We start from the raw sequence: 15,258 nt of genomic DNA on the forward strand, positions 1-15,258 counted from the left end.
TGGACAAATTACTTAAGTGCTTCCAGTTCCATGATCAAATCTTCCTAATAGCATAAAGCCATGAATATAAATATTCACCAAAAAATACTATTCACATCATCAACATACTCAAAAATTAATATTTTTACTGAACATTATTAGTAAGATCCTACAAGAAAGCAAATCCTGTTTGTGCTGGCAGATCATAAAAATAGGACACAAAGTTATCTAAATAAAAAGGCCATATGCTTTATATTTAGAAAAATCAGTTTAATTGTGCTATAATCATTCATCTCACTTCACTAAGTAACTCTGCTAGTTTCCCCTATTTTGAAACCCAAAATATAAGTTTTTTTTGTTTTAGAGACAGGGTCTCACTCTGTCACCCAGGCTCTCTCAAGCCATAGCTCACTGCTCTCAAGCTCTCAGCCTCTCAAGTAGCTAGACTACAGACATACACCACCAAGCTTGCCTAAGTTTTAAAAACAAAAATTTGTTTGTTTGTTTTTTTGAAACAGTTTTGCCCTTGTTGCCCAGGCTGGAGCGCGACAGCACAATCTTGGCTCACTGAAACCGCCACCTCCCAGGTTCAAGCAATTCTCTGGGCCTCAGCCTCCAGAGTAACTGGAATTAGAGGCATGTGCCACCACACCCAGCTAATTTTTGTATTTTTAAGAGAGATACGGGTGTCACCATGTTGGTTAGGCTGGTCTCGAACTCAGGTAATCCACTTGCCTCAAACTCCCTAAGTGTTGGGATTACAGGTGTGAGCCACTGTGCTCAGCCTTAAAACTTTTTGGTAGAGATGAGGTGTTGCTATGTTGCCCAGGCTGATCTTGAATTCCTGCCTCAAACAATCATCTTGCCTCGGCCTCCCAAAACGCTGGGATTACTGGTGTGAGCCACTGTGCCCGGCTGAAACTAATAATCTTAGAAAACAGCTAGTAATTCTATATGATGCTTTTGCTCTAACCTGAAATTCTAAATAATGCTTTTGTTTACACTAATAAATTAATTTATAAAAGTATGAAGCACCTTTTGCATCTTTCTTACTATTTAAAAGCCAGGCACAGTGGCTCATGCCTATAATCCCAGCACTTCGAAAGGCAGAGACAGGAGGATCTTTAAGCCCAGGACTTTGACACTGGCCTGGGCAATATGGTGAGACCCTGTCTCTATATAAACAAGCAAACAAACAAACGAAAATCCGAGCTAGGCATGGTGGCCCGTGCCAGTAGTCCCAGCTACTTGGGAGGCTGAGGTGGGAGGATCACTTAAGCCCAGGAGGTCAACGCTGCAGTGAGCTATATAATCATGCCACTGCACTCCAGCCTGGGCCACAGGAGATGCTGTCTCATAAAACCAAATAAATAAATACAAGCTTTATAGAAGTCATCAGTTCATACTAACTACCTCATCTGTTATTACAAACAACAATAACATCCCACAACATTTTATCACCTACCAAATATGCACTCACAAATGCCTCTGTCACATTAAGACTGATAAGAAAAAGCAAAAGGAAAAACTGAAGTGCAGGCCGTTAAATGTGAAGGAACCATGGAACCTTGCTGAATGGCAATTATCACATACCAATATTTTCCAAGTGCTCACTTGTACAAGGTACTATAAAGATTACCACCCCTCAGCCAAAGAAAAAGGGGTTGGGAGTGGGGTGGGAGGGAGGAATCAGAGCCCAGAAGGCTTTTTCTGAAGTAGAATGCAACTAACCTCAGGACACCAAGGGTAGAATGGAGGTTACCAAGGGTTTGGCGGGGTGTGGGGGTGGGGGGAAGGCGTAGATCTCGGTCAAATGGTACATATTTGAAATCTGCTTAGATCTCTAATATTCTCACAAAAAAACTGGTAACCAGGTGAGGTGATGGACATGTTAGATTGACTGTAGTACTCATTTCACAATGTACTCGTGTATTAAAATATGATGTATGCCTTAAATAATATTATTTACTAACATATCTCAAAGAAACTAAGGGGGAATAAAACACCAAGGGAATCCTGCCAAAAACAGGATTTCTTGGATATTAGAAAAAGTAAAGATACCGTGGGGTACCCACACTTTGCATTATCTAGTAGGGCACTGGACAGGAGTTGATTCGGCTACTGTAAAAATCCTTGCAAAATGGTAATGTAGACTAAACCTGTGCTATATTTGAGAAAGAGAGAAGGATGGGTAGGAGCAAGTTCGAGATGTCCACACTGGGAGAAAATTGAGGGTGCTGCCGGAAGGTCCGAGAACGGGCTTTCATGGCCCCAAAGTGGGGATGGAGGAAGGGGGCGTTCTAGCTCCCGCCTCCACTTCCACTTCGCCACCTGCACCCCGCCCCAGGTGGGGGTGGAGGTCCACTGGAGGGCCCGAGCCGCGGCGGAGGACAAGAAAGCTGCCGTGGGTCCACGGGAATCCGAACGAGCGGCCCTCAGGGAGGAAGGACTGCAGGAGGGTGGGGCGCGGTGCAGCCAGGAAATTGAAAGGAGGACTACCGGGAGGGAGCGACGCGCGGCTGGGGACCCCTCCCCGTACCACACCCGGAGACCTAGGCTGGGGAGGGAGGATCCCGGGAACCAAAGGAAGGCAGAACTTACTCCGCGGTCCTCTTCCGAGAGGAAGTCGGGGCCGTCGTCCAGGCCTTCCTGCGGGGTCGGCGGGCCCGACGCGCCGGGGAAAAGGATGAAATGGGGGAGACACAAAGGAAGACATTAGTGCCAGGCTGGCGCGGTCCCCGCGCCCGCCCCGCGCCCGCCGCCCCCACCGCGCGCCCGGGGCTCGGCGCCGCGGAGAACACCCACCATCATGGCTGCTCCGAAGCGAGGACCGGCGCAGGCGCGCGTCCCCCAGCTGCCGGAGGGCGCTGGCGACCGCGCGCGGGGGCGGGGCGAGCGGAGACGAAGGGGCGGGGCCTATGGCGGTCCCGCCCCCTCCCCGGAGCAGAAGGCTGGAGTCTGTGAGCGAGGAAGGATAACAGGGCCGTCCGTCCAAGATCAAAGCACTGAAGTCAGGGAGAACCTGAAGACCCAGACCTCATGGCAGGGGGCACGTCGTAGCTGGCATGCTCTGACCTGGGAAGGGCTGAAAGCCACCTAGGGAGCTCTCCAGTTCCCCTGCCCCAAGGGCTCCAGAGAAAAAACGATGCAGGCGCCCTCCGGAAGCCACACTACATCTCTAGTCTTTGTATTATGCCACAAGATAATTAATCACAATTAATATCATTTTGCCTATGGAAGGTCTTAATCAGGAACGATAATCAAGCTTTTACTGCTGGCGAGATAATAACTACCTCAGAGTTTGGGGCACTAATGGTTGCGAGCTATAAAAATGAGCTGTTCTCATTACAAGAATATTCCTTTCCTTTGTTCAAAGACATTTCCCCACACCTACTCTTAACTGTACAGCTGGTTAGCGTCACACGGGAGCCACAGGCATTTAAACTAACAGTCTTAATCCTAGAATTATCTTAATCCTAGAATTTGGGGATTGTTTAAAAAAAAAATCATTCCTTCCTCTCTCTCTCTCTCTCTCTCTCTCTCTCTCTCATACACACACACACACACACACACACACACACACACACACACACACACACACACGTTCCTGAGCTTGCATTCAGTTAAGGCACGGCTGGCTGTTCAGACCAGAAGCCTTTAACCCTATTGAAATCCGTACTTTAGGGGCCGGTCGCTGTGGCTCATGTCTGTAATCTCAGCACTTTGGGAGGCCAAGGCGGGAAGATCACCTGAGGTCGGGAGTTCCAGACAGCCTAGCCAACATGGAGAAACACTACTAAAAATACAAAAATTAGCTAGGCGTGGTGGCCTGCACCTGTAATCACAGCTACTCAGGAGGCTAAGGCACGAGAATCACTTCAACTCAGGAAGCAGAGGTTGCAGTGAGCCGAGATTGCACCACTGCACTCCAGAGCAAAGCTGTCTCAAAAAGAAAAAAAGAAAAGAAAAGAGAGAAAAGAAAAAGAAAAAAATCCTTACTCTCCCTTACTCCTCATATCCAACCAAATCCTATTGCTTCTATAATTATCTTCCTTACCTCTTGAATTAGTCCAATTTTTCCAATTCTCACAGCAATTACCATCAACATCTCTTGCCTAGACCTTTGCAATACTCTCCTGACTCTACTAGTTTTCATCACTCTCTCTTATTTTACACACTGCTGCCAGTTTTCCTCCTAAAACACAGATATTGATGATTGTGCTATTACCCTACTCAGTAATTTTTACAAGCCTTCATTACATAGCGATTCAATTCCTCAGCCTGTGATTCCAAGCCTTCTACATTTGAATCTCTCCCTGTTAGGGAGGAGCTGTGCTGTCTCAGAAAACCCCCTCCACGCAGGCTGACCCCATCCCCCTCTGATTGCTCTGCAGCTGCACTCCTAAACCTCTACCTAGGGGCAACACCAAAGCTGCCAGACATGCAGCAATTAAGCAAAGCCTGATTACAGCCATCCGGGCAGCTCAAGGGAGGACAGGGAAAACATATTGAAGAGGGAGATTCAGGCATCTCAGATCAACTTCCCTTTTTTCTTCTTCATTCCTAAGATTGTAAACTGAAATGCTTCTCATTCCTAAGATCCTAAACTTCCCCTTTTCATATGTAATTCCTAAGACTGTAAACTGAGACCCTTTTCATATGTTAAGCTATGAACCTAAGATTCTTCCACGTGTAACATCTAAAATACTTTAGCCTATACAAAGAAGAAACCTTCCTTTGTTAGGCGAGCTTGGATATTAGGCAAATATGCCACCTGGCTCCCGGCCGAATAAACTTTTTCCTCCAATATTCGGTGTCCGAGAGATCTGTTTCCCACGGCCGCTCTTGCAACAATATGTTGGTTATCCATACTCGTAAATTCCTGTTTGACACATATCTGTAAAAAATCCTGGTTTTGGTCTTAAAGACTGCCGCCACAAAAGTCACAGGATGATGTATTGTAGGTCTGTTGCAAGTTAAGGAACTATCTCTGTGCCTGTCATCTGAAACCCCCTTATGTCCCCCTCACCCCATATAAACCTCTCATTTTGTAAGCTCAGAGCTGCTGCCTCCTCTGAGCAGCCCAACGGGTTAATAAACTTTCTTGCTTGACTTTGGGTCTATTCTCCTTTCTCTTGGCTACCCTTACACTTTCTACTCTACCAGGACCTCCATCCTATTTTATTGAAGTGAAGCTCTCAAAACAATATTAAACTTAATTGATAATTTGGCCGAGCATGGTGGCTCACACCTGTAATCCAAGCAATTTAGGAGGTCAAGATGGGCAGATCACCTGAGGTCAGGTGTTCAAGACCAGCCTAGCCAACATGGTGAAACCCCATCTCTACTAAAAATACAAAAATTAGCCCAGTGAGGTGGTACAAGCCTGTAATCCCATCTACTCAGGAAGCCAAGGCTGGAAAATTGCTTGAACCCGAGAGGCAAAGTTTGCAGTGAGCCAAGATCATGCCACTGCACTTTAGCTTGGATGACAGAGTGAGACTCTGTCTCAAAAAGAAAATAATAATAAATAAAAATTTTAAAAACCACTTAATTGATATTTTCATAAGACCTTCTTGTAGCTTTCATTTTCTATATAAGGAGAACTGAGGTATAGAGAGGTTAAGTTATTGCTCCAACAAAGGTTACTCTCCAAAATGCGGGGGAGAGGGACTTTATTTTTTGTCTTTTGTTTCTTGTTTCCCAGTGCATTGCGATGACTACTAACATAGTCTTTTTTGCTGTGAGTCATGAGGCATCATGTGGTGTCATTGTAGTGCAATGAAGTGTCAGGAGGAATGTTCCAGGAATTTATTACTGATTAAAAGTGCCACTATTTCCTGTTGGTTTGTTTTTGGATTAAAGGTAATGTTGGTAGAGCTCTTCTGAGATGGACAGAAAGGAGTGGAGCTACAACAAATGGGAGAGATTTGCATACAACTGATAGGAAGATCAAGTGCATCCTTGTGGACAAAGGTTGAGAAGTGCCACAGAGAACCACCTCAAATGCTTCCTATCATTAACCAAAAGTTTTACATTTCAACGTTTAAATAAAGTCCAGCTCAGGCATGGTGGCTCACACCTGTAATCCCAGCACTTTAGGAGCTGAGGTGGGAGGATTCCTTGAGCCTAGGTGGTGAAGACCAGCCTTGGCAACATGGCGAAACCCCATCTCTACAAAAAATACAAAAACTAGCCAGGCATGGTAGCACACACCTATGGTCCCTGCTACTTGGGAGGCTGAGGTGAGAGGATCACTTGAGCCCAGGGAGGTTGAGGCTGCAGTGAGCCACAATTGAACCACTGTACTCCAGCCTGGGCAACAGAGTGAGACCCTGTCTCAAAAACAAACAGGGCTGGGCGTGGTGGCTCAAGCCTGTAATCCCAGCACTTTGGGAGGCCGAGGTGGGTGGATCACGAGGTCAAGAGATCAAGACCATCCTGGTCAACATGGTGAAACCCCGTCTCTACTAAAAATACAAAAAATTAGCTGGGCATGGTGGCATGTACCTGTAATCCCAGCTGCTCAGGAGGCTGAGGCAGGAGAATTGCCTGAACCCAGGAGGCGGAGGTTGCCCAGATCGCGCCATTGCACTCCAGCCTGGGTAACAAGAGCGAAACTCCGTCTCAAAACAAACAAACAAACAAACAAACAAACAGGCTGGGTGCGGGGGCTCACGCCTAGCCCAGCACTTTGAGAGGCCAAGGCCGGTGGATCACAAGGTCAGGAGTTTGAAACCAGCCTGGCCAACATAGTGAAACCCTGTCTCTACTAAAAATACAAAAAATTAGTCGGGTGTGGTGGTGGGCACCTATAATTCCAGATACTCGGGAGGTTGAGGCAGGAGAATTACTTGAACCCAGGAGGCAAAGGTTGCAGTGAGCCAAGGTCATAGCATTGCACTGCAGTCCAGCTGACAGTGTGAGACTCCATCTCTAAAAAATTTAAAAAAATAAAGTCCAGAAACATTGTAATTCCCAAATGCCAAAACTTTAAAATCATTAGTTATGAAAAAAGAGGTAGGGTCTAAAATACGAGAAACACAACTAAAATTACCAACAAATATATGGTAATTACTGCAGCTATAATTCATAGCTAAAAACTCACATGAGTAGAGAAATGGACCTTGAAATAATGAAGTTGTTAATTAATACCACAGCTTTCCTTTCTGAGCAAAGGTCTCCAGTTACATTTTGTGAATGATAAAAAGGAATTAGGCCGGGCGCGGTGGCTCAAGCCTGTAATCCCAGCACTTTGGGAGGCCGAGGCGGGTGGATCACGAGGTCAAAAGATCGAGACCATCCTGATCAACATGGTGAAACCCCGTCTCTACTAAAAATACAAAAAATTAGCTGGGCGTGGTGGCGCGTGCCTGTAATCCCAGCTACTCAGGAGGCTGAGGCAGGAGAATTGCCTGAACCTGGGAGGCGGAGGTTGCAGTGAGCCGAGATCGCGCCATTGCACTCCAGCCTGGGTAACAAGAGCGAAACTCTGTCTCAAAAAAAAAAAAAAAAAGGAATTATCAGTAACTGTTTCTAACAACTGTCAAAAGGCCAAGTAATAGAAATCAAGGAATTTCAGAAGAAAAGAAATTAAGACAGGTTTACATGACATATTTTTCTTTTTTTATCTTTTTTTTTTTTTTTGAGACGGTGTTTCGCTCTTGTTACCCAGGCTGGAGTGCAATGGCGCGATCTCGGCTCACCGCAACCTCCACCTCCCGGGTTCAGTCAATTTTCCTGCCTCAGCCTCCTGAGTAGCTCGGATTACAGGCACACGCCACCATGCCCAGCTAATTTTTTGTATTTTAGAGGGTGGTGGCTCATGCCTGTAATCCCAGCATTTGGGAGGCTGAGGTGGAAGGATCCCTTGAACCTACAAGTTCCGGACAAGCCTTGGCAAAATAGTGAGACACCATCTCTTAAAAAAAAATTATCTGGGAGTGGTGGTGCATACCTGTAGTCCCAGCTACTCAGGAGGCCAAGGTGGGAGGATCACTTGAGCCCAGGAGGTCAAAGCTGCAGTAAGCCAAGATCTCATCATTGCACTCCAACCTGAGTGACAGGGCAAGACCTTGTCTTTTGTTTAAAAACAAAACAAAACAGGCTGGACGCGGTGGCTCAAGCCTGTAATCCCAGCACTTTGGGAGGCTGAGGCGGGTGGATCACGAGGTCAAGAGATCGAGACCATCCTGGTCAACATGGTGAACCCCTTCTCTACTAAAAATACAAGAAAGTAGCTGGGCATGGTGGTGCGTGCCTGTAATCCCAGCTACTCAGGAGGCTGAGGCAGGAGAATTGTCTGAACCCGGGAGGCGGAGGTTGCGGTGAGCCGAGGTCGCGCCATTGCACTCCAGCCTGGGTAACAAGAGCGAAACTCCGTCTCAAAAAACAAAACAAAACAAAACAAAAGCCTTTGTTGGGTATGATAAAGTTATATTTTTATTTTAATTAGTTAATTTATTTTTTGAGATGGTCTTGCTCTGTCACCCAGGATGGAGTACCATGGCATGATCTCAACTCACTGAAACCCCCACCTTCCAGGTTCAAGTGATTCTCCTGCCACAGCTTCACGAGTAGCTGAGACTACAGGCACGTGCCACTATGCCTAGCTAACGTTTGTATTTTTTTAGTAGAGACGGGGTTTCACTATGTTGACCAGGCTGGCTCGAACTCCTGAGCTCAAGTGATCTTCCTGCCTCGGCCTCCCGAAGCGCTAGGATTACAGGCAGGAGCCAACACGCTCGGCCCGATTTCAAGTAAACTCTTTTAAACCGTGCTTTTCCTCTGCTTTCACACCACCACAACAATAATCAGCATAGAAAACTTCTATGACCAAAGTGGTTTGAGTTTTTTCTCACACACCAAGTAGTGGACGCCAGCTAAATGTCCCCCAATTCAATTCTGACACTATCTACTTGGCCCACAAATTGAGGGTTCAGTCCCCAAGACCCCAGGTGCCCCATTTACACCTTTGGAACTTCTGACTGACTGGCTTCAAGTTAGAGTTCCCATGACCCCCTCTTTGAGTTTAATTTGCTGGAGTGGTTTATGAAACTTTGGGAAACACTTATGTTTACTGTTTTATTATAAAGGATATTTCAAAGGGAAGAGATGAAGAGATGTGTATGGTGGGGTATGGGGAAAGGAGCGAAGAGCTTCCATGCCCTCCCTGGGCGCACCACCCTCCAGGAACCCCCACATGCTTAGCTATCTGAAAGCTCTCAAGACCCTATCCTTGTGGGTATTTATGGAGGCTTCATTACATAGGGATGAATGACAACCATGAGAAATGTGATTGGACAAAAAGCACATGATCTAAACCTAACAAGGCCTGTCCTGATTTTTTCTTGGCCTTCCTGTGTAACATTCCTTCCTCTAGGGTATGGACCGGGATTCTCTCCAGAATGAGGGACTTTTAACCCACAATCAGATTAGAGTCCTGCCTTGGGCAGGTGAAAGAAGGACAGGAAAATGTCAGAGAGAGATTCTGTTTCCTGAGGCCCAACATACCCCAACATGATAACAAGGACTGTAGTAGTTAGGAGTCAGGAATCATGCATGATGTATATCCCAAAACCACAGATGTTTTTCACATGCACAAGTATTTTAAGTTAATGTAGTTAGATCCATCAATTTCCTTTAGGATTTTTTTTTTAATTTAAACTTTTTTTTTTTTTTTTTTTTTTTTTTTTCGTAGAGACAAGGTCTCTCTATGTTGCCCAGGCTGATCTTCTGGCTCAAGTGATCCTTCTGCCTCAACCTCCCAAAGTGCTGGGATTACAGACATGCATCATCGCGGCCAGCCTAGATTTCTTATTTTAGTGATAATGCCACAAAAGACCCTGCCTACTCTAAAATGACATAAATATCTACCAATTTTTTTCTAGTAACTTTTTGGATTGAACATTATTGACCTCAGTTAATGGACCAAATCAGATGAACAAAATAATTTTGTCAGTCTTATCACTCCTTGATCTCCCCCATAATTCAGGCATTAAAAAATAAAAGCAAACCACATTTTATTTAAATGAATCAATAAGCAAGCAAGCACTATATCTGCAAGGTCAAAAAAGTAAAAATCATGTCTCAGTAGAATGAGGGTGGAAAAGCTAATGTCCCAGAGATTTAAATCACTCTTAGAGAAATAATCAACGTCCACTTCCCTGGGATTCAGACCTAGGAATAAGCACCAATGGTGAAATAGCTTATCTTGACCATGGTGCCTGGAGACCAAGAGAAGAAGTGACCTGATCTCTACAGAAACCAAATCTTGGGGTACATATAGATAGATTAATGTCAGTACCTCTAATTATATTTGGAAGAATTCTATCTGGAAGCTAAAGACTATTGAACTGTAACACACTGCCTTTTTCCTATTTTTTTTTTTTTTGAGACGGAGTTTCGCTCTTGTTACCCAGGCTGGAGTGCAATGGCGCGATCTCGGCTCACCGCAACCTCCGCCTCCTGGGCTCAGGCAATTCTCCTGCCTCAGCCTCCTGAGTAGCTGGGATTACAGGCGTGCACCACCACGCCCAGCTAGTTTTTTTGTATTTTTAGTAGAGACGGGGTTTCACCATGTTGACCAGGATGGTCTCGATCTTTCGACCTCGTGATCCACCCGCCTCGGCCTCCCAAAGTGCTGGGATTACAGGCTTGAGCCACCGCGCCCGGCTTTCCTATTTTTAATAGAGGTTCCTAAAGGGAGAGACATAGATGACGATTTAATTTTGCTCCATGACTGGAACAGCAGCAGCATGCTATTAAATCATTTCTAAATTACACTTCAATATTGATGATTTTTTCTTTTTTTTTTTTTGAGATGGAGTTTCGCTCTTGTTACCCAGGCTGGAATGCAATGGCTCGATCTCGGCTTACCGCAACCTCCGCCTCCTGGGTTCAGGCAATTCTCCTGCCTCAGCCTCCTGAGTCGCTGGGATTACAGGCACCTGCCACCATGCCCAGCTAATTTTTTGTATTTTTAGTAGAGACGGTGTTTCACCATGTTGACCAGGATGGTCTCGATCTCTTGACCTCGTGATCCACCCACCTCGGCCTCCCAAGTGCTGGGATTACAGGCTTGAGCCACCACACCCGGCCAACATTGATGATTTTATGACCTCATTCCTCCATCACAGATCTGCAGTGGAAGCACAAGAGATAAGACCTGGAGAAATATAAAAAAGAAAGGGCCTAAAACATGACACTAATAAGTTGTCAGCAAAATTAATATAAAGGCTCAAGGCCAGGCACAGTGGCTCACACCTGTAATCCCAGAACTTTGGGAGGCAGAGGTGGGTGGATCACTTGAGATCAGGAGTTCAAGACCAGCCTGGCCAACATGGTGAAATCCTGTCTCTACTGAAAATACAAAAATTAGCTAGGCGTGTGGTGCATGCCTGTAGTCCCAGCTACTCAGGCGGAGGTTGCAGTGAGCCAAGATCAGGCCACTGTGCTCCAGCCAGGGCAACAGAGTGAGACTCAGTCTCAAAAAAAAAAAAAAAGTGTGTGTGTGGGGGGCTCAAATTTAAGATTCCCAAAGTCCCTCAATTACCTTTCAGAAGAATTATACCCAGAAATGACTCTATTTTTTAAAGTCAGAAAAGCATCTAAAATATTTCATTTCCCAAAATTCTGTTTTTAGTCATATTGCTGAGAATACACCTACTGTGCAATATAAGACTTAGTTGTGTTTTTTTAATCATAGGAAAAGAAGGTTTTAAATTTTTACAAAATTGTTGTACTCTGTGCAGCAAGTAATCCACTATTTCTCTTTAAGAATTTTGACTGGCCAGGCATGGTGCTCACACCTGTAATCCCAGCACTTTGGGAGGCTGAGGTGGGCCGATAACAAGGTCAAGAGTTCAAGACCAGCCTGGCCAACATGATAAAACCCTGTTTCTACTAAAGATACAAAAAATTAGCCAGGCCTGGTGGCCGATGCCTGTAATCCCAGCTACTCGGGAGGCTGAGGCAAGAGAATAACTTGAACCCAGGAGGCAGAGGTTGCAGTTAGCCAACATCAGGTCATTGCACTCAAGCCTGGGTGACAGGGCAAGACTCCATCTCAAAAACAAAACAAACAAAAATTTCAGATTTCAGCTGGGCGCATGGCTAGGCACAGTGGCTCATGCGTGTAATCCCAGCACTTTGGGAGGCTGAGGTGGGTAGATCGTGAGGTCAGGAGTTTGAGACCAGCCTGACCATCATGGCAAAACCCCATCTCTACTAAAAATACAAAAATCAGCTGGGCATGGTGGCACATGCCTGTAATTCCAGCTACTCAGGAGGCTGAGGCAGGAGAATCACTTGAACCCAGGAGGCAGAGGTTGCAGTGAGCCGAGATCATAACACTGTACTCCAGCCTGGGTGACAGAGCAAGACCCTGTCTCAAAAAAAAAAAAAAAGAATTTCAACTGGGCAGAGTGGCTCACACCTGTAATCACAGCGACTCAGAAGGTTTAGGTGAGAGGATAGCTTGAGGCCCGGAGTTAGAGGCCAGCCTAGGCCAGCTAGTGGCAGCCTAGCAAGACTCCATCTCTCTAAAATACATTTTTAAAAAATTAGCTGGGTGTAATGACATGTACCTGTACTCCTAGCTACTTGGGAGGCTGAGGTAGGAGGATCACTTGAGCCCAAGTCCGAGGCTTCAGTGAGCCGTAATCATGATACTGCTCTCCAGTCTGAGCAACAGAATGGGACCCTATCTCTAAAAAGAAAGAAAAAAGAATTCCTACCTTCAGAATAAAAAATGCACTTTCCCCAAATAAAACATCTACTGCTTCTATAAAGTTGTGACTTCCCCTTTTCCTTCCGTGTGTATGTGTGCTGTGTCTGTGTGTGTGTGTATGTGTGCGTGTATGTGTGTGTAGCCTTTTCAACTTCCGCTTTTTTCTGTATTATGGAATCTGGATTTTTTTTAAAAAATTATCTTTATGATCACTGTCAAAAAATGGATTTTTTTTTTTTTTTAGACAAGGAGGTTCCCTCTGTCACCCAGGCTGATGTGCAGTGGCGCAATCTCGGCTCACCACAACCTCTGCCTCCTGGGTTCAAGCAATTCTCTTGCTTCTGCCTCCCAAGTAGTTGGGATTACAGGCACTCACTACCACATCCAGCTAATTTTTGTATTTATAGAGAGATGGAGTTTCACCATGTTAACCAGGCTGGTCTCAAACTCCTGACCTTGTGATCTACCTGCCTCAGCCTCCCAAAGTGCTGGGATTACAGGCTTGAGCCGCCGTGCCCAGCTGATTTAGCATTTTTTTTTTTTTTTTTTTTTTTTTTTTTTTTTTTAGACTGAGTTTCACTCTTGTTACCCAGGCTGGAGTGCAATGGTGCGATCTCGGCTCACCGCAGCCTCCGCCTCCTGGGTTCAGACAATTCTCCTGCTTCAGCCTCCTGGGTAGCTGGGACTACAGGCATGTGCCACCATGCCCAGCTAATTTTTGTATTTTTAGTGGAGACGGGGTTTCACCATGTTGACCAGGGTGGTCTCAATCTCTTGACCTCGTGATCCACCCGCCTTGGCCTCCCAAAGTGCTGGGATTATAGGCGTGAGCCACCGCGCCTGGCCGATTTAGCATAATTCTTAAAGGCCCTGGGATTTTTGGAATGGTAAATGAGCATTGGCTTTAATTGAAAATCACCAGCCGGTTTAGTTCCTAAGAAGTTTGTCCTCTGAAGCTTTGAAGCCAGGCATTGAGTTCTCCTCTTTAGCTGTTTCTTTTTTGTTGTTGTTGTTGTTGCTTTTTTTTTTTTTTTTTTTTTTTTTTTTTTTTGAGACAGAGTTTCACTCTTGTTACCCAGGCTGGAGTGCAATGGCGCGATCTTGGCTCACTGCAACCTCCGCCTCCTGGGTTCAGGCAATTCTCCTGCCTCAGCCTCCTCAGTAGCTGGGATTACAGGCACGCGCCACCATGCCCAGCTAATTTTTTGTATTTTTAGTAGAGATGGGGTTTCACCATGTTGACCAGGATGGTCTCAATCTCTTGACCTCGTGATCCACCTGCCTCGGCCTCCAAAGTACTGGGATTACAGGCTTGAGCCACCGCGCCCAGCCCATATATATACATTTTTTAAGAGACAGAGAGTCTCAGTCTGCCACCTACGTTGGAGTGCTATGATATGATCTCGGCTTATCACAACCTCTGCCTCCTGGGTTCAAGTGATTCTCCTGCCTCAGCCTCCCTAGTAGCTGGGACTATAGGTGCACACCACCAACCCTGGCTAATTTTCTATTTTTGTATTTTTAATAGGGATGGGGTTTCACCATCTTGGCCAGGCTGATTTTGAACTCCTGGGCTCAAGTGATCTACCTGCCTTGGCTTCCCAAAGTGCTGGGATTACAGGTGTGAACCATCATGCCCAGCCTATTCTATATTTTTGTTTGTGTTTGTTTTTGTTTTTGTTTTTTTTTGAGACAGAGTCTCACTCTGTCACCAAGGCTGGAAGGCAGTGGTGAGAACACAACTCACAGCCGCCTCCACCTCGCAGGCTCAAGTGATTTTCCTACCTCAGCCTGCACAGTAGTGGAGACCACAGGCACATGCCACCACACCCAGCTAATTTTTTTTTTTTTTTGAGACAGAGTCTCACTCTATGGCCCAGGCTGGAGTGCAGGGGCACGATCTCAACTTACTGCAACTTCTGCATCACAGGTTCAAGCGATTCTCATGCCTCAGCCTCCTGAGTAGCTGGGACTACAAGCATGTGCCACTGTGCCCAGTTGATTTTTGTATTTTTAGTAGAGATGGGGTTTCAGCATGTTGGTCAGGCTGGTCTCCAACTTTTGACCTCTTGATCCACCCACATTGGACTCCCAAAGTGCTGGGATTACAGGTATGAGCCACCATGTTCAGCCTAATTTAAAATTTTTTTTGTAGAGATGGGTCTCCCTGTGTTGCTCAGGTTGGTCTTTATTTCCTGGGCTCGATCAATCCTCCCTCCTAGGCCTCCCAAAGTATGGGATTACAGGTGTGAGCCACTGTGCCTGGCCTTTTAAAATTGTTTGTGAGGATTTCGATTCTCCTCAAAACTGTCAAAGTCATGAAAAAAAGGGAAGACTGAGACACTACCACAGACCAGAGGAGACAACTAAATACAGTGTGGTTTCTTGTACTAGATCCCAAACAGAAAAAGAACATTGGTGGAAAAGGATTCCGAATGCTTGCCCTAGAGCTGCAGATGCTGTTGAGTGAGGGCACAGAGAGCACCAGGATCAAAGGGACAGGGTCTCACGTTAACATGGTCAGGTCTCACATTAACATTAACACCATG

At 45.7% G+C, this 15,258-nt stretch overlaps 1 protein-coding gene across 1 annotated transcript in view; it reads right to left on the reverse strand.

Moving 5' to 3' along the window:
• The window catches only part of SNX6 (sorting nexin 6), a 70,934-nt gene extending 68,074 nt beyond the window's left edge, over positions 1–2,860 (reverse strand). Inside the window, exons 1-2 of the mRNA XM_039468860.2 lie at positions 2,785–2,860; positions 2,581–2,628 (exon numbers count right to left, since the gene is read on the reverse strand). Of these exons, the coding sequence (XP_039324794.1) occupies positions 2,581–2,628; positions 2,785–2,790 (54 nt within the window). The 5' untranslated portion in view covers positions 2,791–2,860. The remainder of the gene's footprint in view (positions 1–2,580; positions 2,629–2,784) is intronic.
• Positions 2,861–15,258: the final 12,398 nt, after the last annotated feature.

The sequence above is a fragment of the Saimiri boliviensis genome, chromosome 2, assembly GCF_048565385.1.
Source record: "Saimiri boliviensis isolate mSaiBol1 chromosome 2, mSaiBol1.pri, whole genome shotgun sequence".
NCBI lineage: Eukaryota > Metazoa > Chordata > Mammalia > Primates > Cebidae > Saimiri > Saimiri boliviensis.